Source organism: Canis lupus, chromosome 7 (assembly GCF_003254725.2).
Source record: "Canis lupus dingo isolate Sandy chromosome 7, ASM325472v2, whole genome shotgun sequence".
NCBI classification, from domain to species: domain Eukaryota; kingdom Metazoa; phylum Chordata; class Mammalia; order Carnivora; family Canidae; genus Canis; species Canis lupus.
The window spans coordinates 9,359,515-9,387,451 of NC_064249.1; the positions used below are offsets into that span (position 1 = coordinate 9,359,515).

At 42.2% G+C, this 27,937-nt stretch overlaps 1 protein-coding gene and 2 pseudogenes across 5 annotated transcripts in view; 1 reads left to right on the top strand and 2 right to left on the bottom strand.

The window, feature by feature from the left end:
* The window catches only part of LOC112648805 (dnaJ homolog subfamily C member 2-like), a 51,663-nt pseudogene extending 32,823 nt beyond the window's left edge, over positions 1-18,840 (bottom strand).
* The window catches only part of LOC112648364 (40S ribosomal protein S4-like), an 84,507-nt pseudogene extending 58,935 nt beyond the window's left edge, over positions 1-25,572 (bottom strand).
* A 528-nt stretch (positions 25,573-26,100) lies between these two features.
* Positions 26,101-27,937, top strand: part of RCOR3 (REST corepressor 3) — a 52,935-nt gene continuing 51,098 nt past the window's right edge. The window contains exons 1-2 of one of the 5 annotated variants that reach the window (XM_025429846.3): positions 26,101-26,500; positions 26,934-26,990. In XM_025429846.3, the coding sequence (XP_025285631.1) occupies positions 26,335-26,500; positions 26,934-26,990 (223 nt within the window). In that variant the 5' untranslated portion in view covers positions 26,101-26,334. Of the gene's footprint in view, positions 26,501-26,930; positions 26,991-27,937 lie in introns of those variants that run through there. The other 4 variants (XM_025429848.3, XM_025429847.3, XM_035718750.2 and 1 more) reach the window with 4 other exon arrangements.

A 27,937-nucleotide genomic window follows, 5' to 3' on the forward strand; every position in this document is an offset into this window, starting at 1 on the left:
ATGTTAATGTAGTCATTTCCTAGTCCTACTGTAACAAATTGCCACAAACTGGATGGCTTAAAACAATAGAAATCTATTGTCTCATAGTACTAAAAGATAGAAATCCAAAATCAAGATACCAACATTTCTAGGGGGGAAACTCCCTTGCTTCTTTCAGCTTCTTGTGGCTCCTAGCAGTCCTTGTCTTGTAGATCCATTATTCTAATCTCTGTCTTCAGATCTTCACATTGTCTCTTTTGTGTCTCTGTGTGTCCAAATCTTCCTCTCCTTTCTCATATAAAAATATTAGTCATTAGATTAAGATCCTACCCTAAATCCAAGATGATTTCCTCTCAAGAACCTTAACTAATTACCTTATGACCAAATAAGGTCTCATTCTGAGGTTTTTGGATGGGCACAAATTTGGGGGAGGGACACTATTCAATCAACTATGGGAAAATTCTTCACAACAATGTTAGCTACTCTTAGGAATTACACCTAAGGGAGTAGAAGAGAGGTCATATATGTTTCTCCTGTATAACCTGGGACAGGAGTGTGGGGAGAGAAAATACTTTGTGTTTCCATTACCTAGTGCTTCGAAACAAATTACTCACAAAACTTAGAGGCTTAAAACCATAACAAATTATTATTTCTCACAAAGTATAGGTTGACTAGGTAGTTATTATACTTCACAGGTGTCTCCTGGGGTGCTGGAGTGCTAAAAGGTCCAAAATAGCAAGGCTCACATGACCATCAAGTTGGTGCTAGCTATTAGCTGAGCTGGGGCTGTTTCCCAGGGTCTTAATTCTCCTCTATATGGCCTCTCCATGCAGGTCACACAGCCAGCTCAGAGTCAAGGCAAGAAGATATACGAGTTGTAAATATTAGCACGGTTCATTAGGATCCACCACAGTTTCAATCTACTATACTTTCCTTCTTTCCCACAACTGTGATAAATGTGAAATCATTCCAAGTGGCAAGTAACTTGTTAAATAAATTGGAGGGATGGGTTAATGGGATCAAAGCCATCAAAGAACTTTGAGGCTTTGGTGTTGGATAGAGCATCTAGGATGATAGCAGGTGTTAGGAAGAGAAGATAGGGGCCAAAATCTTTAGGAATGAGAGTAATAACCTCAAGATATGAAGATATCAGCAATGAAGATAGATAGTATCGATTCCAAAGAGAGTAGTATTATTAATGTAAAGATGGAAAAGGAATGTTGAAAAAGGAATGTTGATTGCTCCAGGACCTTTCCCTATGAAAATGTGAGAATAGGCAGCCTCCATTCCAGGCATCTTTCCTAACTTATTATAAAAAAACATTACATCTGTGTTGCAAAAGTAAAAAATAGTTGAAGTATTTTACTTCTACAAGATTTCAGAGAAAGCTTTGATTAGAATCTCCACAAGGACCTGAGAATATTTCTTTAAGTTAACTATCACATAAGCATGGTAGTTTGGCAACTCACAGGGGTTAAAGAGTCTAATTTAGGGAGCAAAACTTGGAAAAGACAGCCTAAATCCACTGATTATTCTATGTGGCTTCACTGAATAGTACTTAAGTAAATAATTAAGTAACTCCAGGCAAATAATATATAAACCAAAAAGATAAAAAGAGAAAAATCTATAAGGTAGTTAATTAACATACAAAAAGAAACATTGAAAAAATTGGTTCTTTTCTCCTACATACTCACAGTTTAATATTAAAAACTTTTTATATCATCAAAAATGAAAAGTGACATGAAGGTCAAAATATGAAGCTTTCCTATTAAACTTATCATTTAAACTTTCTAAAACTTTACCAATTAAATATACTCACCAAGAACTACATGCCTCTTGGCAGCCAAAGTGAAGAAGAAACAGAAGACTCAGGAGAAAAAGCAGAAGCAAAACAAGAAGAATGGAAAAGAAGAAGGAGGATGAGAAGGAAGAGAAGGGGAAGGGGATGGGGAGGAGGAGAATGGAGGGAACACATCCTTCTGGTAGGCTGGTTGAACCTCAAAGATAGTGCTGAGCAGGGTCAGGCTATGTATACTAAAAGAATCAGAAAGGGAAGAGGTGACATTTAAATATTTGCAAAAAGAAGGTGTTCCATTGATAAAATGTCTTCCTCTAAGAATAGCCACTATTGGAAATGTCCACAGAGGAGAGTATCTCCAGGAGAGAGCCAGGTTTCAGTTAAGGCAAGACTTGGAAAGTGAGTTCTCAGTCATAGCTTGAGATAATTAGAAAGTTTGTTTAATCTGTGAACTAGAAGTTCCTAGAAATGCAGTGAAATCATTTGGAAAGAGGTAGGAAGTAAAGTTTAAGCCTAGGTCAAGGACAAGAAACTTAGGTGTTGATTCACGAAGACATGGATGAGTGACAAGATGAATTTAATCCTGACAGGCTTTTTGAGGATGACAGGCACCTGACTTACCTGGATTGGAGAAAAGGGCACATCCCACCCTGAAACCAGGCCATGGCGTACCTGGGCTTTGGGCACACCTCACTCAGCCTGAACTCCTGCCACTCCCAGCAGCTCCCATTTTGGTTTACTAGATTTCTATTCACCCTGATGACCTCACAGTCCCTGCTCTTCAGAGAAAAAGGCATTTTTTTTTTTTATTTTTTTATTTTTTTATTTATGATAGTCACAGAGAGAGAGAGCGAGAGAGAGAGAGAGAGGCAGAGACACAGGCAGAGGGAGAAGCAGGCTCCATGCACCGGGAGCCCGACGTGGGATTCGATCCCGGGTCTCCAGGATCGCGCCCTGGGCCAAAGGCAGGCGCTAAACCGCTGCGCCACCCAGAGATCCCGAAAAAGGCATTTTGGACATAACCTATAGTTCTTATACTCTGGATTGCTTTTCTATAAAAGTTAATCATGCATTCCTCATGGTGCTTAAAATGCCCTTATAAGAATTTCTCTGCAGATCCAGGATAATTGGCAAAGAAGTTACTGAAGGTGGAAGACTATAGATAACTTGGGTCTGGTTGTTGTAGGAGTCCTTTGCAGAATTTTCTTTGCTATTTGAAATGTAAATTTATTCCATCTATAAAGGCAAATTCAATTTCAATACAAAAATAGAATTATTTTCTAGGTGCAAACCTACCATCTCTTTGATGCCCCCTACTGTGGTATCCTGTTAACCACAGATATATATCAAAACCTGGAAGCAATCAGCAAAGCTTTAGGTTTCTAGAAGAATGCTTTTCAAAGCTTGGCTTATTCTTCTAAAAAATAATAATAATAATAATAATATAAAATTTAAAAATCCTAACTTTCTGAGTTATAAAATGTTTTGTGAAAAACCTTGCAAAAGAGTTTCAATCAAAAGTCAGAAGCTTGTTAAATCTTTTTTTTTTTTTCTTGAGTCTTAGTGTACAGTACATTAAAATGCATAAGCACAGGCAACAGATGAAGCTTTGTTCTTGAACAACCCCTGGATGTCTGCAGATTTGATACTTAAAATTACCTTAATTCAAGGTTGGGAAGACTTTCTTCTTGTTTCACAGCCCTTCCATATCAGCCTCTTACCAACATGTCTTAAGATAATATGATGACAAATGCAATAGAAACTAAGGAGGAGTGGGGGTAATTAGCATTTCAAAGCAATTTCTCTTTCTAAAGAGCCTAATTTTTTTTATAAAATATTATTTTAAGACAAATTATCAGAGCCTCCTAAATTTTTGATATTGGCCAAGAAAGTTACCCTCCAAAAATTTGGGGAAAACCGGAAAATCTTCTCCTGCCTTCATTTAAAATGTTTTATTATTTTTTGTGCTCCAAAGCCATCAAGATTTTAAAGTAAATTTACTGGGATCCCTGGGTGGTGCAGCGGTTTAACGCCTGCCTTTGGCCCAGGGCGCGATCCTGGAGACCCGGGATCAAATCCCACGTCGGGCTCCCCGTGCATGGAGCCTGCTTCTCCCTCTGCCTATGTCTCTGCCTCTCTCTCTCTCTTTCTCTGTGTGTGACTATCATAAATAAAAAAAATAAAAATAAATTGAAAAAAAATAAAGTAAATTTACTCATATAACATTGATTATAGGACTGTGCCATACTTCGGGGGACTTTTCGCAAATGTGGAATATGACTCAATATCTTTGTTGGCACATAATATCAAGAGACTGTTCTCAGTAATAACAATTTTGTGGTTTTAATACTCCCTTAGTAGTTTTGCCTAGCTTCCTATAGAAAAAATAAAATTTATTGTTGCTAAAAGTTTTGTACCATCGTATATAGTATAGGAAAGGAATTTTGAAGCAACTAAGTAAGTATAACATAACCTCTTTAAGTTCTAACTATGAATAAGCTACCTAGAAGTCTATAGATGCGGCACCTGGGTGGCTCAGTCAGCTAAGCATCTGCCTTCAGCTCACATCATGATCCCAGGGTCCTGGAATCAAACTCTGCATCAGGCTCCCTGCTAGGCAAGAAGCCTGCTTCTCCCTTTCCCTCTGCTGCGCCCCCTGCTTGTGTTCTCTTACTGTCTGTGTCAAATAAATAAATAAAATCTTTAAAAACCAGACAAAATAAAAGTCTATAGCTAGTGCGTTACCGAGAACTGGAAACAATTTTTGCTGGTGAGAAGTAAAGCAGTCATTCACATTTGGATATAAATAAGAATAGGTAGGGGACACCCGAATGGCTCAGTGGTTGAGCGTCTGCCTTTAGCTCAGGGTGTAATCCCTATCCCAGAGTTCCAGGATCAATACCCACATCAGACTCCGTGCATGGAGCTACTTCTCCCTCTGTCTATATCTCTGCCTCTCTGTGTCTCTCATGAATAAATAAAAATCTTACAAAAAAAAATAAATAAGAAAAGGTAGTTTTTCCTAAACTTAAAACTTGCCACATTTTTCTTGATGGTGAGAGGGAAGGCCAAATATTCTCTATTATTTAAAATAATTTTGAAGCTAATTTTTTTTGATGCTTTCAAGGAAAAGCTACAGAGAAAGTTTGCATGATTGAGCTTAATGTTACCATGAGGAAAATGCCAATCAGCAAAGAAAACTCCACCTCTCTAAAAACTAGAAATCTTTATTAGACGTAGGGCAGTATGGCAAAGGCCTAGGGACTCTGTTCTGGTTTAATATACAGACACATTAGATGTAAAGGCTAAGCATGGGACTCTGTTTCTGCCTGCAGTTTAGTGGATTTTCCAAAAACATTCTCAAGAATTCATGTGGTTGGAAATGAAATCCTATTAAGGATTTAGGATTATTCCCTTTTGGGGAAGAGAAGAAGAAATATCATGCCTTTAACTATAGCTCTTAAATTCTTTTGTGTAGCATTTTGCAGCTTACATGTTGCTTCCATATGCATTATCTAATTTGATCATGACTAAGCCGTTCACCAAACAGGTTAGATAAGAAGAACATAATAAAAATAAAATTTTCCATTTTTTCTAAGTTTTAATTTTTATTCTGGTTAGTTAACATGCAGTGTTATATTAGTTTCAAGTGTACAGTATAGTGATTTAACATTTTCATTCATCATTCAGTGCTCATCTTGACACATGCACTCCTTAATCTCTATCCCCTATTTCACCCATCCCACCACCCTCCTTCCCTTTGGTAACCATCAGTTTGTTTTCTATAGTTAAAAGTCTGTTTCTTGATTTGTCTCTCTCTCTCTCTCTTATTATTTTCCCCTTTGTTTTGTTTCTTAAATTCCACATATGAGTGAAATAATGTAGTATCTGTCCTCTGACTTACTTCCCTAAGCATTATACTCTCTAGCTCCACCAAGTTGTTTCAAATGGTAGGATTTCATTTGTGGGTTTTTTTTTTTTTTTTTTTTTTTAATATTTTATTTAGTTATTCAGGAGAGACACAGAGAGAGGCAGGGACATAGGCAGAGGGAGAAGCAGACACCCTGCAGGGAACCTGATAGGGGACTTCATCCCAGGATGCTGTAATCATGCCCTGGACCAAAGGCAGACACTCAACCACTGAGCCACCCAGGCATCCCTCGTAATTTTTTTATAGATATGTAAGATTCCATTATATATGTCTCACATCTTCTTTATCCATTCATCTATTGATGGACACTTGAGCTACTTCCATAATTTGGCCTCATAGAATGAATTTGGAAGTATTTCTTCCTCTTCTAATTTTTGGAATAGTTCAAGATTAGGTATTGACTCTTCTTTAAATGTTTGATAGAGGGGCACCTGGGTGGCTCAGTCAGTTAAACATCTGACCTCAGCTCAGGGCACAATCTCAGGGCTCTGGGACCAAGCCCCACATTGGGCTCTGCATGCTCAGCAGGGAGTGTGCTACCCCTCTTTCTGCTCATTCTCTCTCTCTCAAATTAATTAATTAATTTAAAAAATCATTAAAAAGTAAATAAATGAAAAATAAATCTTTGGTAGAATTCACCTGTGAAGCTGTCTGGTCCTGGACTTTTGTTCGTTGGAAGATTTTGTTTTTGTTTTTGTTTTTTTTTTAATTTTTATTTATTTATGATAGAGAGAGAGAGAGAGAGAGAGGCAGAGACATAGGCAGAGGAAGAAGCAGGCTCCATGCACCGGGAGCCCGACGTGGGATTCAATCCCAGGTCTCCAGGATCGCACCCTGGGCCAAAGGCAGGCACCAACCTGCTGCGCCACCCAGGGATCCCTGTTCATTGGAGGATTTTGATTACTGATTCAATTTCATTGCTGGTAATCAGTGTTCAAATTTTTTATTTCTTCCTGATTCAGTTTTGGGAGGTTATATGTTTCTAGGCTATATGTTTCTAGGAATTTATCCATTTCTTCTAGGTTGCTCAATTTGTTGGTATATAATTTTTCATAATATTCTCTTACAATCCTTTGCATTTCTGTGATGTTAGCTTTTATTTTTCCTTTTTCAATTCTGATTTTGTTTCTTTAAGTCCTCTGTCACTCTCTTTCTCTTTCTTTCTCTTCTGATGAGGCTGGCTAAAAATCTACCAATTTTGTTGATTTTTTTCAAAGAACCAGCTCCTGGTTTCATTGATCTATTCTATTGTGGTTTTCAGTTTCTTTTTTAATTTGTTTATTTTTGTTTTTCATTTCTATATCATTTATTTCTGCTCTAATCTTTAGTATTTCCTGCCTTTTGCTGGGTTAGGGTCTTGTTAGTTCTTTGCCTAGCTCCTTTAGGCATAAGGTTAGGTTGTTTGAGGTTTTTCTCACTTCTTGAGTAGGCCTGTATTGCTTTGTGTTAAAGTCTATTTTCTCCGATATAAGTATTGCTACCCCAATTTCTTTTCACATCCATTTGCATGATAAATGGATCATCCTTCACTTTTTTTTTTTTTTTAAGATTGTATTTATTTATTCATGAGAGACACAAAGAGAGAGGCAGAGACACAGGCAAAGGGAGAAGTAGGTGCCCCTCAAGGAGCCCGATGTGGGACTCAATCCCAGATCCCAGGATCTCACCCTGAGCCAGAGGCAGACACCCAACTGCCAGCCACTCAGATGCCCCCATTCCTTCACTTTCAATCTGCATGTGCCTTTGGGTCTGGAATGTATCTCTTGTAGGCAGCATGTAAATGGATCTTGTTTTTTGTTTTAAAGATTTTGTTTATGTATTTGAGAGAGTGAATGAGAGAGTGAGAGAGAGGGAGAGAGGATCTGAAGCAGACTCTGCACCGAGCACAGAGCCCAATGTGGGGCTCAATCTCATAGCCATGAGATCATGACCTGAGCCAAAACCAAGAGCAGACGCTAACCCGACTGAGCCACCCAGGTGCTCCGAGGGTCTTGTTTCTTATCCATTCTGTCATCCTGTGTCTTTTGATTGGAGCATTTAGTCCATTTACATTCAAAATAATTATTGATAGGTATGTATTTATTGCCATTTCATTACTTGTTTTATGATCGTTTTATAGTTTGTCTCTGTTTTTTTCTTCCCTTGCTCTTTTCTCTCAGGATTAGTTGAGTTTCTTTAGTCATATACTTGGATCCCTTTCTCATTATTTTTTGCCTATTACTAGTTTTTTTTTTTTAAGATTTTATTTATTTATTCATGAGAGACAGAGAGAGAGAGAGAGAGAGAGAGAGAGAAAGGCAGAGACACAGGCAGAGGGAGAAGCAGACTCCATGCAGGGAGCCTGATGAAGCACTTGATCCCAGGTCTCCAGGATCATGCCCTGGCCAAAGGCAGACACTAAACCTCTGAGCCACCCGGGCATCCCTATTACTAGTTTTTGATTTGTGGTTACTATTCTGCATACAACAGTCTATCTTAAGTTGATGGCTGCTTAAGTTTGAACGCATTCTTTATGTCTCTCCTCCCCATGTTTTAGGTATATGATGTCATACCTTACATTCTTTTATTTTGTGAGTCCCTTGACTGATTTTCACAGGTATACTAATTTTTCCTGCTTTCATGCTTCCTACTTTCCTTACTTCTGCTTATGGCCTTTCCTTTCTGCTCAGAGCCCCTCTGCCCTTTCTTGTAGGGGGGGTTTAGAGGTCATGAATTCCTTTAACTTTTGTTTGTCCGGGAAACTGTTTACCTCTCCCTCTATCCTGAATGAAGCCTTAATGTATAGATTATTCTTCGCTACAGATTTTTTCCTTTCAGCGCTTTGAATATTTCATGCCACTTTCTTCTGGCCTGCATCATTTCTGCTGAAAAATCGGCTGATAGCCTTATGGGGTTTTCCTTATAGGTAACTGTTTTCTTTTCTCTTGCTGCTTCTAAAATTCTCTATCATACTTTTTGCCATTTTAATTACTATGTGTCTCAATGTGGACCTCCTTGAGTTGATTTTGTTGGGGGATCTTTGTCCTCCTGGATCTGGATTTTCCTTCCCCAGAATCAGGAACTTTTCAGCTATTATTTCTTCAAATACATTTTCTGCCACCTTTTCTCTCTCTTCTCCTGGGATCCCTGTAATGTGAATATTATTACACTTGATGGTATTGCTAGGTATTGCTATAAGTCTATTCTAATTTTTTATAATTTTTTTCTCCTCTGCTCAGTTTGATTACTTTCCATTACTCTGACTCCAGGTCTCTGGTTTGTTCTTCTGCTTCCTCTAGTCTACTATTTATGCCATTTAGTTATTTTTTTCTTTTTTAAAAGATTTTATTTATTTATTCATGAGAGACAGAGAGAAGGAAGAGACATAGGCAGAAGGAGAAGCAGGCTCCATGCAGGGAGCCTAATGAGACTCGATCCTGGAACCCTGGGATCATGCCCTGAGCTGAAGGCAGACGCTAAGCCGCTGAGCCACCCAGGTGTCCCGTAGTGTATTTTCAATTTCACTTAATGTGTTTTTCATCTCTGATTGGTTCTTTTTTTATCTCTTTGTTAAGGGTCTCACTAATGTTCTCCACTGTTTTCTCGAGTCCAGTGAGTATTTTATGATCATAATTTTAAATTCTGTATCAGGCATATTACTTAACTCTATTTTGCTTTAGTCTCTTGCTGTGATTTTTGTCCTATTCTTTCATTTGGGACATATTCCGTGTCTCCTCCTTTTGTCTTACTCTCTGTTTCTCTGTGTAAGGAAAGTCAGTATGTCTTCTGCTCTTGAAAATAATGGCCTTATTAAGAAGATGCCCTGTGATGGCCTGCAGTGTAAGATCCCCTGTTCACTGGAATCTAGTGCTTCAGGAGTATTTCCTATGTGTGTTGCCTGTGCCCTGCTATTGTGGCTGAGCCACTTTTTCCTTCAGTCAAGTTGTCTGCAGTGACTCTCTGCCTGTTGTGGGCAGGATTTGGTCCCTGTGGTGTTAATGGGTCAGTCCAGGGCTGTCTTAGGTATGAGTTAAGTCAGACTAGCTGTTTGCCAAAGATACAGTAGCACCAAACTGCAGGGTACTTTCCCTGTGCTGTTCCCTAAAAAGCTTTCGCTGGTGGGTGAGGCCTGCAGTCATACTAGTTGTCTGCCTTCAGTTCACTGCTGGTGTCTCTGTTGGTATGTGTGATGATCCTCCCCTCTCTCCAGGGCAGGAGTCACCAGCAGGAGTGGTACCCCCAATAAAGGGGCAGCTTGCACATTGCCAGGCCTGTGGCACCACCCTGGATGAGCTCCAGTCAAAGTATATTGGAAGGAGCAGATCTGCAATGTGTGGGGAAGGGGAATGTTGGGCAGGATAGCAGTGCAGTGGTGTTAGCAAGGTTTGGTCCACTGATCCTCTGCAGGAGTGGCCCTGCAGCTCAGGAACTGAGGCAGGCTTGGCTGGAGAGGGTGGGTCCACTGAAATACAGTGCAGGGGGAGGTACCTCGCAGGAAAGGGACAGTGTTAGGGAGTTAGGTAGTATCAGCACCAGGCTCATTCCTGCAGGTGGCTGTGTAGTTTATGCTGGGGGGTGGGGGGGGGGGGGGAGGCGGTAGGCAAGGGAGGGAAATGGTGCCTGCCAGCTCCTTTATTCCTGAAGAAGTCTCCCAAGGATTTCTATCCCTTTGGGACATGCTCCCTCCTGTAGGAACTGGGCCATTTTTCAAACTGCCTCTTCCATGCTGTATCTCTGTTGCTGTTTTTTGTGTTGTCTCTTTAAGGGTGGAGACTAGTTTCCTTTTGACCTTCCAGCTCTCCCAGAGCCAAGTTGATTTTTAAAATTCCAAATTTAAAGTCCTGCTGATTGTAAGAACTCACAATATTCAGCCCCTCTGGTTTTCAAAGCCAAGTGTTATGAGGGTTCATCTTTGTTATGGGCTTGCCCACATAAGGGTCTATTTCTCTCCCCTTTCCATGCCCATGGTCTCTCTCCCACTGACAGTACTGCGGGTCCATTTAGCTTTCAGTTGTGTCTCTGCCCTTTCTGCCCTCTTCAATGTAACATCTTCTCTACATTTAGTTGTGAACTTTATTCTGCTTGTCTTCGGGTTATTTTCTAGGTTATTTGCTGGTATGTGAGTGTTATCTAGTTGCTATCTGTGGAACAAAATGAGTTTAGGGTCTTCCTACTCTGCCATCTTCTTTTTCATTTTTTTAAAAAAAGATTTATTTATTCATGAGAGACAGAGAGAGAGAGCAGAGACATAGGCAGAAGGAGAAGCAGGCTTTCTACAGGGAGCCTAACGTGTGACTTAATCCCAGGACCCTAGGATCACCACCTGAGTCAAAAGCAGACACTCAACCACTGAGCCACCCAGGCACCCCCTTTTCCATGGTTTTTTAAATATTAAGATGTTTAAAGGCCATGAAGAAGATGCCAAATGAAAAGAGAGATATTAAAAATACCAAAAACGTAGAATAACTCAATTATTAAGGCTCCAAGCCTTTGCACATACTGTTCCTTTCTTACCACAGACTCCCTCCCATTTACTCCTCTGATCATCTACCATTTGTTCAGATCTCAAATCAGAAACCATGTCCTACAAAAAATCTTACAGAATTCCCATTCTGTGCTTGAAAATCAACTGAGAATTATCCTACTGTATTTAATGGCTTTGTAGATTTGTTAAACTCCCTCACTAAAGACCAAGTCTAGTTAATCCTTGTAACCCCAACCCAGACAGAGGACTTGATGCACACAGTAGGAGTTAGTTTCTCAATTAATGCTTGCTGAATAATGTTTTAAAGAGAGAGAGAGGTGGTCATGCAACCATAAAAATAGGATGGAATCTTCTCTTTTTTGAAGGAAAATATTTTAAGCCATCATTTCAGTGTTCTCGACTTAACTAAGGTAAGATCCCTTATAGCTCCTTTATTATATCTAAAAGCCCAAAGAGAAAGTATAAAAGGAACTAAATACTCTACAATTTAAAATAACTAGTTGATTCCAAGGCAAGTGGGTTGTGGAAGGCAGCCCATTTCAAATCACATATAATCAGAGAATATGCTCTTCTTCTTTATGGCTTTAGATTTACTGTCCCAGAGAATTAATGTTTGCTTTGGAAAATATGTTATTAATTTAATTATTATTATCTTACAGTTCATGTGGATCAGGAATCACAGCATGGCTTAGCTCCTGAGTTCTCTGGGTCAGGTTCTCTCACAAGGCTACAATCAAGATGTTGGATGGGGCAGGGCACCTATGTGGCTCAGTTGGTTAAGCATCTGCTTTTGGCTCAGGTTATGATCCCTGGGTCCTGGGATTGAGCCTTGCATCGGGCTCAATAAATCCATTGTAAATTAAAAATATCATTAAGTCAAAGATGCATTTAATACACCCAATCTACCAAACATCATAGCTTAGCCTACCTTAAATGTGCTCAGAATACTTACAGCACCCTACTTGGGTAATGTCATCTGGCACAAAGCCTATTTTATAATAAAGTGTTGAATATATCATGCAATTTATCGAGTACTGTACTGACAGTGAAAAACAGCATGATTGTGTGGGTAGGAATGGTTATAAGTATATTTATTGGTTGTCCACCCTCATGATTGCCTGGTTGACTGAGAGCTTCGGCTCACTACCACTGCCCTACATCATGAAATGGCATCGTACTGCATATTGCTAGCCCCAGAAAATATTAAAATTCAAAATTCAAAGTACAGTTTCTACTGAATGTATGTCTATGGCTTCAAGCTATTGTAAAGTGTCATAAGTTGGAGACTGTCTGTAGTCATCTCAAAGATCAGCAGAAGGAAGAATGTGTTTCCAAGCTCACTCACCTGGTTGTCAGCAGGATTTGGCTTCTCATGGGCTATTGCACTAAAGGCCTCAGTTCTTTTCCCACTGTTGCCTAGAGGCGTCCCTCAGTTCCTTGCCATATGGGCTTTTCTATAGAGTATCTCTCACAACATGGCAGGTGGCTTCATCAGATTGAACAAGTAATAAGAACCAGAGGGAATGTGTGAGGAAGATGCAAGTCACAGTCCTTTCTAACCTAATCTTGAAAGTGACAGCCCATCACTTTTGCTATATTCTATTTGTTAGAACCAAGTCACTGAGTCCTCCTGACTCTCAAGTGGAGGGGATTATACAAAGGAATGAATATCAGGAGCACAGATCACCAGGAGCCACTTTAGATGGTGCCAAATACAACAATGTATTCATGTTTGTCTCATCAGTTACAGAAGTAGAGCAACAGTTGTCTAGTTTACATTGATAGTTAGGGCCCAACTCAGAAGTCCTAACCTATTTTGGACCCACTATGAGAGCAGGTGTGTCAAATCTCCCCATAGCTATACACCAAAACAAAAAGAAAAAAAGAAAAAAAAAAATCTGTGTTACTTGACATCCCTGACCAGCCTCTAAAACTACAGGGCATTTTTTAGATTGAATGATGCAAATTTACAGAATTGTACTAATGAGGCAAAAAGTATGGATCCAGAGAGTCATCCCAACCCTTGGTTTACCAAAAGGTTGATAAAACTTTCATAGGGAAGAATTTAAAAATGAAGCTGAGAAGAAGAAAGTTATTATCTTAGGCTAGTTTATCAGGAAACAGAGCCTGAAACAAAGGCTTAAGTATACTTAAGTATACTGAGGAGTGTGAACCAGGAAGCAGGATCAAGGGATGTGAGGGAGCAAGAAAGATGAAAGAGCACCACAAAGATGCATTACCAAGTTGGACACTACTGTGGGTGACTGGCTGTGGGACCCAGGGGAATGCCAAGGAGTTGCCTGAAATACATCTCCAGACTGTGAATTAGAAACAAAAAGGGAAAAGTATTTATCAGTTGGATCCTATCTCCCACTGCTCAAAGGTTTCCCCCAAAAGCATGAACCTCAGTACTCCTGAGTTGCATAAGTATCAGCACTACAGTTAGTTTCCACAGTGTTCTTCGCTATGGAGTCAACAGACAAACCCCAGGTGGAGAGTGAAAGGCAAGTTCCATGGGCCTGATATGAAGTGTTGCCAGATTGCACCTAGAGGAAGCTACAAGAATATACAGAGAACTGGTTGCCACAGCAGTAGTTGGAGTAAAAGATAAGTGAGTCCAAGACACACTGAAATGGTTCAAAGGAGGTATCTGATACAGAAACAAATCTGAAAGCTGCATAGTCAGTGGAGAGACTGAGGATAATTCCAGATATGGTACTCCTTTTTTAAAAAAAAAACCTAAGTTGTTCAGTATCTTAGTTTGGGCTTCTTCAAAAAGCAGACTTTGGGACACCAACACCTGGGGGGCTCAGCGGTTGAATGTCCGCCTTTGGCTCAGGGAATGATCCTGGAGTCCTGGGATGAAGTCCCACATCGGGCTCCTTGCGAGGCACCTGCTTCTCCCTCTGCCTATGTCTCTGCCTCTCTCTATGTGTGTCTCTCATGAATAAATAAAATCTTAAAAAAAAAAAAGCAGACTTTGAGTGCAAGGCTTTGGGTGCAAAAAGTTTATTTATGAAGTGATTCTAAGAAGCACAGAGGAGGACATGGGAAAAGTGAGAGAGAAAAGGGAGAAAAGCCAGCAAGCATGCTTATTGAGTGGGGTTAATGAGTAGGTTAGTAATGAGTGGTTTTCCATTGTCAGTGAGTAGGTGACTAGGGTTCAATCCCACTAAGGATCTTCTGAGAAACCATGTACAACACCAAAGAATTGTCCCAGTGGTGGTGAAGAAGCTGGGGCATTTATTCACCCACCCCAATCCTTATTGGTTGAAGATTGCCCCCATTGGTATAACACCCCCTCCAAACTTGTGTTGCACCTGCCTATAGCAGAACAAGCTCCTGTGGGGCTGGAGAGAGCCTTCAGGCAAAGGAAAGAGACATGGGGCCTTGAGGTAAGAAGCTCTCAGTGTGTGGAAACCACCTTCACAGAGAAGTTAAGAAAGCCAGGGGGATATGAAGTAGAATATTGATGATGTTTGCTACACACATTTTTCCTTTGGATTCAGGAAGAAACCCATTCAGTGCAGAATTTTAGCCTTTTCTCTTCCATATTGTAATTCCACTGTTTAAATTGGCTCAAAGCATCAGTGAAGAGATTCATGTGTGTTTGCACAGTCTAACTGGTGATCCTAGGTAAACTGGAGTAGTAGTCTATCCCAGGCCCATGTCTTCCCTGAAGGATATCACCATATCCCAGGTTTCCTCTCAGTGACCAGCAGTACAAAGAATAGTGACACACAGGTGACCAGGTGCCTAGAAGAGAACTGAGTGGACCAGCTTAAGGGAAATGTGAGACTGAACTTCCCCATAATCTCTATATTGACCTCTGGAAGGCAAAGAAGGCAGAGGCTTAGACTACAATTTGGTGGCAGAGTGTTTAATGGCTTATGGTTGGGGGGAGAGGGTTGAGGTCAGAAGAAAGATCATCTGTGAAAATAAAGAGAGGTAAGTAATAGGATTGGAGAAATGAAAACAAAAGAGAATATCTGAAATAGCCCTTGTTAAGAATGAGAAAATGAGCTGACTTTAAAAGACAGGATTGTTGGGAGATATGGCAAGTCATTTTGAGTTGGTGCAAGTCAGTCACTAGGGTGGCAATTTGCCCAATGGCTTGATTCTCCTGAGTCAGACTCAGACCCAGGCACAGATTTATGACAGTGGGTGCTGCCTCGGTGTTTTCTCTCTTACTGGGTTATACCACTCATTATAATTTGCCCAACTGGTCATAGATTTTTGCATCTATTTCTCCACCTGTAAAATGGAGAATCATGGAGCATGTTACTAGACAAAGAGGACTTCTAAACTCCAGGATTGTTTTTGATAAGTCTCTTTTTCTCTCAAATGGTTATGAGCCCCTTAAAGCCACAGACTATGTATTATGCATCGTTGTGTTACAAATAATCTCAAAATTATGATGCATAAATGTTAGAATGAATTTTAAAGCCTCTGGATTCATCCCATATAGTCTGCGACTTCTTTCCCCCTTCAAACTAAGAAATTGTGAAAAAAAAAAACAAAAAACTTAAGAACGAGGGCAGCCTTTTCTGGTTTATTAATAAAATGGGAAGAAAAAGAAAAAGATATGACTGAGTTATTCTGAAAATCCAACAACTTCAGACCTTAAAGGATAGCTTTCACTTCATAAGAAAATTAAATATGTAAAACTTTAGGTTGGTAAAAACAATGTATGTATATTTATATCCCATTCTTTTCCACAGGGATTTGAAATAGCTTTATGTGTGTTTGTAGAAAAAATATATATACAATTACATAAGACTTTTGTATACAACAGTACTATGAGGAATTAAACCCCGAAGGGGGTATTCAGTGGTGGACTGGTTGTTCACAAAACTACAAGACAAATATGGCCTATCTTCCAGAAATAAGAGTGTTACAATGCATTTCTTCCTGGGGGGTCGGTGGGGAAGGAGTAACTTGAGAGGTAGATTGGGGGTGACTACTATTCTAGGAAAGCAAAGCATAAGGAGGCTGTGATGGTTAATTTTATGTATCAACTTGATTAATCCATAGGGTATCCAGATATTTGGTCAAATATTATTTTGAGTGTTTCTTTGAAGGTGTTTTTGGATGAAGTTAACATTTAAATCCTAGGTGAGTTACTCAGATTGCTCTCTTTCTAATGTGGGTGGACCTTGTCCAGTCAGTTGAAAATCTAATAGGACAAAAAGGCTCCGCTCCTGAGTTAAATGATGCCTATGTCAGCTAACCACCAACCTATCCAGACACATAAGCTAGCCCTGCCAAGATAAGCCATGAAACCCAGGGGAATCCAGCATAGATCAGCTGACTTTTTCCACCAGTGAGTGAAAATAAATGCTCAGGGCAGCCCGGGTGGCTCAGCGGTTTGGCGCCACCTTCGACCCAGGGTGTGATCCTGGAGACCTGGGATCAAGTCCCATGTTGGGCTCCCTGCATAGGGACTGCTTCTCCCTCTGCCTGTGTCTCTGCCTCTCTGTGTGTGTGTGTCTCTCATGAATAAATAAATAAAATCTTTTTAAAAAATTAAAAAAAATAAATGCTTAGTTTTGTATGCCCCTGAGATGTTCTGGTTGTTATTATGCAGAAATAGCTGACTGATACACATTTATGTATATAAGTATATGACATATCAGTATATGACAATATAATGTGTACTTTATCAGGTTAGAAAAGCTTTGAAAAGCCACTGGTCCAGTAAAGCACCAGGTTTCTCCTTCATTCCTTGTTATTTAATAAGGTTTATTTTTTATTTATTTATTTTTTTAGCTTTAATAAGGTTTAAAGGAAGCTTCTCTCTAGGTGTAGCTTCTTGCAGTAATAATGAAGGTAAACCCAGAGAAAACAGAGCTGAGAGATGAGAAATGAGATGTGTGTATGAGCATATGAGAGACAGAGAGAAACTTAATAGCCATAAGGGCCCTATACCCACTTGCAAGCCCCAAGAGCCAAAGATTTTGTCCATGCTAAATAGAAACACATTATTCTTATAACCAACACTAATGAAATTAGATCAAGATGTAGCTAAGAGACCCTGTAGCCAGAGGGAAAGGGGAACAAAACATAGTACAGGTGGTAACAGTTACCTTTTTAAAAATTCTGTATATATCAAGTAAATAGTTTCTTCAGGAAACCTGTTTCTTTGTATTGTTATCTCTAGGAATAATTTATTCTAAGTGAAGGACTAATGTATAGATTTGGGGTGCCATCTCCTTGGTCTCTTCCTGGAAAAAGTTCTTTATTTCTAACCTATGCATTTAATAATAATTAAGATCCAAATATTTACAATGTGTCAGTGACTGGGGAAAGTATATGTGTGTCATTAATGTGTAAGTGCCAAGTTTATAGATCATTCTACACATTATATTTTGATTACTATCTCCAGACTGCAAGAATTTGCAAGAATATTAGGAGCCCTTAATTGCACGAGCAGTATTTCTTTGTAAATATTTTCAAGTTACTTTCTAGGATTATTTCCACAAACAGATTTAATGTTAGTTTCTGTTTCAGAAGTTTATATATCTAATCTTATCCCCAAATCTTCAGATTACCTCAGAATTTGGATCCTAGACTGATTTTAATGAATATGTTCTTTAAATGCCTTTTCAACTAAAATAAAATTTTGATTTATGAATTCTATTTTGTAATTTGTGAAACTGAGGGAAGGGAGTGAGTTAGAAAGGATATTAATGTATAAGGGCAGAGTTAAGATGTAATCTTTAAACCTGTTACTGTCTAGTCTTTTCCTTTTTAAAAATTTGCCCAAGTAAATCAACACAGAATCATATTTGTATGATCTAGAAATTTAGAAAACTGCTTAAATCACCTTCCCCCCTTTTAAAAGTCAGGATATGTGTTAAAACATAACTCTCCCAGACACTAAAGGTCTATATTATTTTAAAAGACAGGGTGTTTTATAATCTCCTTTCATAAACAATTCCAGAATTAAAAAAAAAAAACATAAACAAAAAACCACACCTAACAAAAAAAACCAACTCTTCAAGAAAATGTCTTTTGCTTCTAACTGCAGAATTCATTCACTAAACAAATATTAAGAATCTACCATGCAAAGGGGTTGTACCCAATGCTGAGAATATAAATTAAGACACGGTTTTCTGTTCTGGAAGAGGAACTCTTCTTATCAGAGGTGCAAAGGCCCACAGCCAAGTCATATGCTAAGTAGGAAAGCTGGAATTCAAAAAGTTCTCAAAAGGTTCAGATAAGCTAAAATAAACCAGGTAAAATTAAATGACAATACATTTATATTCATTAGCTTAGGAGGGGAGGGGCTAGACCTGGGGCTCCAGGTGGGGCTTGACCTCAGGATCCTGGGGTCAGGAGCTGAGCTGAAGTCAGATGCTTAGCCACCCGGTGCCCCTTGCCCCTGTTCTTTTCAAATATTTAAAGGACCAGTGTGACAGAGCTTGCTAGCTGCCTTTCAGCACTCATTCCTTAGCAATGGAACCTTGATTTTTAATGGAGCACTTTGACATTTCTCAGCTTCCTCTGAAGTTGTAGGCCATGCGACTAAGTTCTGAACATTGATATATCAGCATAAATGGTTTGCAATATTTCTAGAAAATCTCCTTAAAGAGAAGGGGTGTGCCCTTCAGCCTTTCTTCCTCTATCCTGGAGTGTGGTCATGATGACTGGAACTCTCACCGCCATCTTGGATCACAAGGGCAAAAGTGACACTCTAGGAACAGTGGAGAACTGAGATAAAAGGAGCCTGGATCGCTGACGCTTTCATTGTAGTTGTCCTTTTCAGTCCAGGACTACCTACCTCTGGATAACTTTTACATGAAAAGTCAATTTTCTTTTTGTTTTAGACAGTTATTTGGTGTTACTTTTAGACGTAGTTGAACTTTGGGTACAAAAAAATAAAAAAAGAAAAAGGAGATTTTCTAAGACTTAAACATCTTAAAAAATAACATGATCTACTTTGTGTTGCTGTCTCTTATCTCTAGATCTGTTTAAATGGGTGTTATATGACAAGCTTCAGAAATGGTAACTATTGGGGGAGGGGGAGGTCACTGCCAGACCTCTAAAAGTCCTTTCAGCTCTTAAGATTATATGATCCCATCCCCACCCCACCTTGGAGATCAGTGGTTCTTAAAAAAAAAAAAAAAAGACAAACAAAAACATGGAGCTCCTCCCTGTTGTAAACATGTTTGGGTTCTTCCCACTAGACGGGGCTCAATGCTGCAGTGTGGGACCCAGGAAATTTAACAAAAATCCCCTACCCCTGGACAAGCACAGCAGGACTAACTCCATTTTGTGCTACACCTGCCACCTCCTGTATGACCCCAACATAACCTGCTTATTGCTTAAGGCGCTGCCCCACCCTAGTCAAGCCGCTGGGCACACCCTAATCGGAAATCGGCTCATAACAATGTAACCCTGCTTTGTCCCCACCAAAACTGCGCGCCAATTCTGACCAAAGTAATAGGCCAGCTCAAATGGATACTATAAGGTAAGGTGTAATTCGATTGGCCACCTGTGTGTGGACCAACATTACTGTGCAACTTTCTGTGTATCCCATTGGCCACTGGCCCCTATAAAGCTGCTAGCCTTTTAGTCTCGGGGTCCAAGTCCCTGCTCTGCTGTGTCGGGTACACTTAGACCCAAGCTCGAGCTTGTAAGTAAACCCTCGTGTGTTTGCATTGGTGTCGGCTCCTTGGTAGTTTCTCAGATTCGCAATCTGGGGCACAACACACAGCATCAACTGACTGTTTTGGAGTTAAACTACTGGGACAGGCACTTCTAAAGTGATAATGAAGGAGAATCAAAAAGCAAATCAATAAATTTTTAGCAAATGTGTTGTCATAAAGAAAACCATACAAGCCTGGATAATATGAATAAATTAGGACATTTGTTGATCCTCCTGTGTACCTAAGTGTAGTTGGTGAATTACTGCCCTACTTAAATTTTTTTTTCCTTTTGGAAAACAGGATAATACCCCTACCTTTTACACCTTTCTTCTTCTGTTCTACTTCTCAACTTCCGAGTAGGTGGAACTTTTACATTATTTTTAAAATTATACTTATCTGTGTTTTGTCTGCTGATTTAAATGTTTACTTCCTCAAAACAGTAATACATTCACATGGCAAAAGAGACCAATTGGGAATGTAATACATAAGAGATAAAATCTACCTTTCATCTCAGATGGTGATACCTCCCCTCCCCAGCAGTAAACAGTTTCTTATATACTCTGTCAGATATATTTTTACCATGTGCAGGCAGCTATAGTTATTTATGTGTGTATGTTAGAAAGGAGATTCATACATTCTGCGATGGCCTGGATGTTGGTTTTGTTCAATTCAACAAATGTTCATTAAACATCTACTATATACACAGACCTAAATAACTTTTAATCTCTTTTCTGTAACATCAAGTTCCAGCTGTATGTATCCATCTGAAAATAAAGGAGATATAACCACACTTGGTACTTCAACTTTTGAAATATTACATATACACATAGTCTTGCCTCTAACCCTATAGCTACTCTAAGACAGTTCCTTTTTTGGCTTTTTTTTTTTTTTTTTTTTAACCCATGGAGTACTTTTCTGGAGTAGGTTCATATTGTTTCCATTTCCTTAAAGGACTTCACTTCTCAACCCACTGCAGTTTGTTTTTTGGCCCATGATCCCAGTAACACAGGTCTTTCTGGGTGCCTGGGTGGCTCAGTTAAGCATCGGTCTTTGGCTCACGTCATGATCCCAGAGTCCTGGGATCAAGTCCTGAATTGGGCTTCCTGCTCAGCAAGGGGGGAGAGGGCATGTCTGCTTCTCTGTCTCCCTCTGCCATTCCCCCCGCCCCCCCTCCCCCGCGCTTGTGTGCTCTCTCATATAAATAAAATCTTTTTTTTTTTAAACAGAACACTGGTCTTTCCAAGATCATTCATGTTCTCTTACTTGCCAAAGCATCGTACATACCGTAGCCTTATCTTTAATTTACTGACTTCTCTGCTGTCCTGGTAACCCTCTTTCTCTTAGATCTCTCTACACTTTTGACTTCAGGAAGTTACACTCTCCTTAGTTCTTTTCTATTTATGCTCAGTCTCTTTTATGGATTTATTTTCTCTGTATGGCCCTTCAATGTTGGTGCTCATCTGCTTTTCATTCTCAGCTCATTATACTTCTCATTTTACATCCTCTTCTTGAGTGATCTACTTAGGTCTCATGACTTTAGCTATGGTCAATTGGTAACAAATTCCTCTCTGCACTGTTTTTTATTTTTAAACTATATTATTATTTTTTTAAAGATTTTATTTATTTATTCATGAGTGACACAGAGAGGGAGAGAGAGGCAGAGACATAGGCAGAGGGAGAAGCAGGCTCCTTGCAGGGAGCCCCATCTGGGACTCGATACCGGGACTCCAGGATCATGCCCTGAGTTAAGGCAGACACTTAACCATTGAGCCACCCAGGTGTCCCACCCTCTCTGTGCTCTTGATCTTGATTATATATCCAACTGTATGCTGGATATTTCTCTATTGAGAACCCAACATGTATGGAAATTAATTTATTCTCCTTGTCTCTCAAATTGAAAACCCTTCAGTATTCACCAACTCTGTAGTTGACATAATCCACCCACTCAAGCCAAAATCCTGGCATCAGCTTAGACTCCTCCATTCCCCTTTCCTTCCCATATTCAACCAATCCCCAAATTTTGCTAATCTTACCTCCTAAATATTTGCATCTGTTCCCAATTGTATTCCTGTTACCAGTCCCGTAATATAAACCTCATAATTTCTTAACTAATTCAAAATGATTTCTTAGCCACATTCAATTTTCATCTAAAATACCAACAGAACACAGGACACCTGGGTGGCTCCGTGGTGGAGGGTCTGCCTTTGGCTCAGGGTGTGATAGGGCTCTCAGTATTGAGTCTTGCATAGGGCTCCCTGCAGGGAACCTGCTTCTCCCTCTGCCTATGTCTCTGCCTCTCTCTGTGGTTCTCATGAATAAATAAATAAAATCTTTAAAAAAAATAAAATACCAATTGAACTAAACCATTCTCTTATCATCTTCTGAATTTCCATATAAATATCAGTTTGGGAATCTGCTGGGATTCTAACAGGGATTAGACTAAACCTACTGATCAACTGGGGGGACTGACATTTTTTACAATATTGGGTCTTCCAATCCATGAGCATACTGTATCTGACCAGTTACTTGGGTCTTCTCTAATTTCTCTCAACCAAATATACATATTATAATTATATTATGTATGTACATACATATGTGTGTATATATATATATGTATATAATATAGAGTTCTTATACACCTTTAATTAAGATTTATTCCTAGGTGCCATGTGTTAGATGGTCCCCTCAAAATAACAGGTCCTAATTCCTGGAACCTATAACTGTTACCCTATTTGGAAGATGTATCTTTGCAAATGTGATTAAGGCTCTTGAGACAAGGAGATAATCCTAGATTATCCAGATGGATCCTAATGCTATCAGTGTCTTTATATAGAGAGGAAGAGGAAAATTCATGAAATAGAGAGGAGATGACAATGTGAAGGTGGAGGCAGAGGTTGGGGTGATGATGTGGCTTCAAACCAAGGAATGCTAGCAGACACCAGAAAACTAGAAATGGGAGGGAACAGGGCAGCCCTGGTAGCTCCGCGGTTTAGCACTACCTTCAACTCGGGGCCTGATCCTGGAGACCCCGGATCGAGTCCCATGTTGGTCTCCCTGCATGGAGCCTGCTTCTCCCTCTGCCTGTGTCTCTGCCTCTCTTTCTCTCTGTGTCTCATGAATAAATAAATAAAATCTTAAAAAAAAAAAAAAAGGGAGGGAATGGATTCTCTGTAAAGCCTCTGGAGGGAGTGCAGCCCTGCTGACCCCTTGATTTCAGACTTGTGATCTCCAGAAGTATGACAGGAGTTTGTTTTAAGCCACTGAGTTTATGGTAATCTGTCATAGCTATTGTAGAAAGCTAATATACGAGGTATTTGAAATTTTTGACACATTCATATTTATCACTTTAAAAAATTCATTTTCTAATTGTTTAGTGCTAGTATTTCAAAATATAATTGATCTTTACAAACTGACTATCCAGCAGCTTGCTAAATTCATTATGAATATTGAAGGTTTATAGATTATAATTTATATACAGACGATCATGCTTTCTCTAAAAAACAAATTCATGTATTTCTTTCCAATCCTTATACATTTTTTCCTTGCCTTTTTTTTTTAAAAGATTTTATTTATTTATTCATGAGAGACACAGAGAGAAAGAGAGGCAGAGACACAGGCAGAGGGAGAAGCAGGCTTCATGCAGGGAGCCTGATGTGGGACTAGATCCCAGGTCTCCGGGATCATGCCCTGGGCTGAAGGCAGGCGCTAAACCACTGAGCCACCTGGGCTGCCCTCCTTGCCTTTTTGTTGCTGGGATGTCCAGTACAATAGTAAAGCATATCCTTTTATCTTTTGATTTTATCATGTATCATCTATTCCAAATTTAAACTACAATGGAAATAGTAAATAATAATAATAATAATACAGTATAAAAACAGTCAAACAAAATAACAAACACTGTTCTAAGTAACAAATCCAGAGGCCTTTTCTTAAACCCTTCTCATGATTCTGCATCACTGGCCATTATTTATTAACTTTCTTAAACCTTTCTTCTTCCTTGGCTAGATTCTCTTCCTCTAACTCCTTATAGATATCCCTAAGTATTTTTTTAGGTTTTGCCTTTTTTTATACCATTCTTATTAACTGTTGGGAAATCATCCTAAGGCCTATGATTATTCTTCAGTGCCAGGCCAGCTCCAGGTGTTTTCCTTTTCTTCTGGGGCAAAACAGAAAGAAAAGTCCCCCAATCTCTGAGGTTCTTCTCCCAAGAGTGGAATGCATTCTCCCTTGTTTTGTCCTCTTTGTTGTACTCAAAGAAAAGTGTGAATCCTCTTTAACGGTTTTACTAGTAATTAGAAATAAGTTACAGAAGTCCCCAAATCTTCACAATGTTTTAATCCTTGATCTACACACAGAAATTCCTTTCAGTAGAAGAGGCTGGACGGTATGGCAAAGTTGGGGAGTTAGAAAGCATGCTGGCCAGGAGGCCTCAGAGCGACATTTATCTTTTGTGAATTCACTTAGTTCAGGGTCTGGCCTTTGCATTACAGGGCCAGAGATGCTGAATCACGTTCATTAGGAGCTTGTGTATAAAAATGAAAATATCAGTGTATTAATTTACAATGAAAAATGTAACTGTTATAGGAAATGGCTATTCATTTCACTTGGACAGGACACTTTCTCACTGTAGAAAAAATGTAGGGGAATTAAAATAATATTCAAAACTGTATTTGCTGAGAGAAGCTAAAGAGTAAGAGGTTTTTACTTGCATGATTTAATAGAATCATATCAAGCTATGATAGATCAAATTACCTCCACGGTCAGAACAAAATAGGTTTTGTACCTGCTCAGAAGACTTTCCCCTTTAAACAGGGATCCTGCCAGATATTTACTTCCCAAGTGTTTTTTTTTTTTTTTTTTTTTTTGGCTCAATTCCTGATTGAGACATTCCTGCTTTAGGTATGTTACTGCTTTCAGTCGAGTCTTGCTTTGGCCAGACAGGCTTATTTTCTGCTTTGATCCATTCTGCATTGACCTGTTAATAGAATTCATACAGGACAACCTTTAAGTGTTTGGAGAGTACCTGACCTACAGACCACAAATACTGCTTTGCATACATCTTGCATACTATATGTTCATCAGAAGTCCTCAATTCTTAACTGCTGAGCCAAAACAAGAAGTACTTAAAAAAAAAGAAAGAAAGAAAATCATAAATAGCTCCCAATGCCAGGCAGGCTGGCACATAGCAAACACCCTCAAATCTGGTGAACAAAATATGCAGTTCCCTACCCCTTCTGCCTAATGCAATTCGTAAAAGCATTACAGAGCACACAGCCTGCCAGGCTGCAGCTCGCGCCTCACCTCTGCGCGGGGACTCCGCCCTCCCTACAGCTCGGCTCCAAGCCCGGACCACGGGTCAGCGCGGACTGAGCAAGCACCCCCGCCTTGGACAAGGCCCCGCTGGTAGTTTAATTTCACCACGGGCAGCACCCACTTCCTAACTAATGAGACAGTCAAAGCGAAAAAGATGGATACAATAAAGCAAAGGTGAGAAAACGGGAAAGGTGTCTTTTTCAAAAAAATTTTTTTTAAAAATGAAACAACAAACCACCTTTTAGCAAAATACAGCTGCACCGCTCAGCCCCGGAAATCACCTCGGCGGCCTCAGTGCCTCTAGGGGGTCGGGGCCCAGCTCCGGGATCCAGAAACCCAGAGCGCAGCGGCCAGACGACTGCCAGTCGGGGGCCCCGAGCCTGCGGGCGCCCCGCTCCAGCCCCCGGCTGCTCGGCGGGCACGGCCGCCACACCCGCCCCACGCCGGCGGAGGAGCCGCGAGACGGAGCGGCCGGGCGGCCGCAGGCTCTCCGCGGGGCAGGGTGGCGGCCGCGCCCCGCAGCCCCCGCAGCCCCCGCCGCGCCCCGCAGCCCCCGCCCGGACTCCGCGCCCCGGGCCGCGCCGGCCCTTCCCCGGGCTGGGCGCGTTCCTTCCGCCCAGAGCCGGCAAAGAGTCCCCGGGCCGCCGAGCTCGCCTGCGCCCGAGCGCCCCCTAGGAAGCCGGCCGGAGCGGCGGCGGCGCCTCCGCGGCGATCTTCGGAGCTCGGTCGGGGTTGCCCGGGCTGCCGGCGAGCGGGGCTTCCCCGCCCCTCCCCTCCCCCTCCCCTCCCCCTCCCCCCTGCGCCCCCCCGCGCGCCCCTCCCCGCCCGGCGGCCGGAACCTCCCTGCGGGGCGGAGTGATACCGGCGGCGGCGTAGAGCGCGGCGCGGCCGACAGGGGCGCCCGGGACCGCGCGGGGCGGGCGGAGGGAGGAGGGGAGGGGAGGGGAGGGGAGGGGGGAGGCGGGGCCGGGGCGGGTTGTTGTGAGGCGACTGCGCTACCGCCGGACCGGGGCGGTTATGGCGGCTCCATATTAACACCCTCCTCCTCCTCCTCCTCCGCCGCCGCCGCCGCCGCCGCCGTCTCCTCCTCCTCCTCCTCCTCCTGCTCCTCTCCCGCCCGCCCGCACTCGTAAGCCATCTCCCCCTTCACCCTGACGCCTACCGCTTCCCCTCGCCTCTCCCCCTCCCCTCTTCTACCATGCCCGGCATGATGGAGAAAGGGCCCGAGTTACTGGGGAAGAACCGATCGGCCAACGGCAGCGCCAAGAGCCCGGCGGGCGGCGGCGGCGGCGCCTCGTCCACCAACGGCGGGCTGCACTACTCGGAGCCCGAGAGCGGCTGCAGCAGCGACGACGAGCACGGTGGTAGCCTCGAACTCCTCCCCGCCAGCCCGCCTGCCCCCCTCCCTCCTCCCCTCCCCCAGCCCCCTCCCCTCGCCGCGCTCCCGCCCTCCCTCCCCTCGGAGCCCGGGCGCTGCAGTAGCCTCGAACTCCCGGTGCAGTGCAGCAGCACCCCCGCGACCCCCGCCCCCCCGCCCCCCGCCCTCCGCCAATCCTCCGCCCTCCCTCCGCCCCCCCCTCCCCGCCCCCATCCGCTGCCATCTCCCGGAGTGCCCGGAGTTAATATCTTCCCATCCACCCGCCGCTTCTTTCCTCCCTCCAGCAATTTTTATATTTTATTAAGTGTCTCTTCCTTTTTCTTCCCCCCCCACTCTTTCTTTTTTTTTTTCTTCTCTTTTCTTTTTCTTTTTTTCTTTCTTTCTTTTTTTTTTTTTTCTTTTTTGGCATTGCTTTGCAGATGTTGGGATGAGAGTCGGAGCTGAATACCAAGCTCGGATCCCTGAATTTGATCCAGGTAGATATATTTGCTTAAGCAAAAATCCTGTCTCTCCAACCCACCTCCCCCCCCCTCCCCCCACCCCCCACCTCCCTTTCTGGGAATGATTTAGGGTGGAAGGGGTAGAGGGGCGGCCGAGGTGTGGGGGTCCGGTTGGGAGGGGATGCGGGGCCGGGATGGGCAGGCATCTGGCGGGGAGGCTGTCAGGCTTGGCAGGGCTGTGACACAGGGCGTGTGGGCAGATGTGTGCATTGCAAGGTTAACATGGTTCCTTGGGGAGGCCACTTGCCCGCCGGTGGCATCGCCTTTCTGCCCCCAGGAGCCCCGGGCGAGGTCGGGGAGGAGCAGAGGGAGGCGGCCCTCGGCGGATCCGGGGGGTCCGAGGCTGGGGAAGGAGCGGCTGCTGGGCCGAGGCTGCAGGAGAGGGCGTGCGGGCTGCGTGTACGAGAACCCTGCAAATGTCAACCGCACAGCACCGACCCCCGGAGCGGAGGGCCGCGCTCCGCAAGGGCGGCGGATGCCGGGGCTGCTGTCATCGGCCCCGGCCGAGGGCGAGCCCAGCCCTGCCCGACCCGCGCCTCCACGGGGTTTTCTTTTCTCTTTCTTTTTAGCTAGGTGGTGTAGCTCTGGCCGCGACAGCTCTGCGGAGTGTAGGAGCCGCGGAGAGAAAGGGATGGGGGAAGGGGGTGGGGAGAAGCCAGAGGCACACCTCGCCCAGCAGCCAGCCCTAGGAAGTCAGACCACAGGACAGTGGCTGCAGCTGCCAAGGAGACATTTTCTCCCCGAGCAGCCAGGTTCCAGCGTCCTCTGCCAACCCAGCTTGCGGGCTCCCTGTCTACTTTTCTCCAAACAGGCTCTCTGGCGGTCACGGGATTTCAGCCTGGACGGGGATTGGGCGAGAGTTCCGCATATGGAGGCGCCCTTGCAGGAGCCTCCCGGAGTGGAGCGCGTTTCCTTCTCCCCAC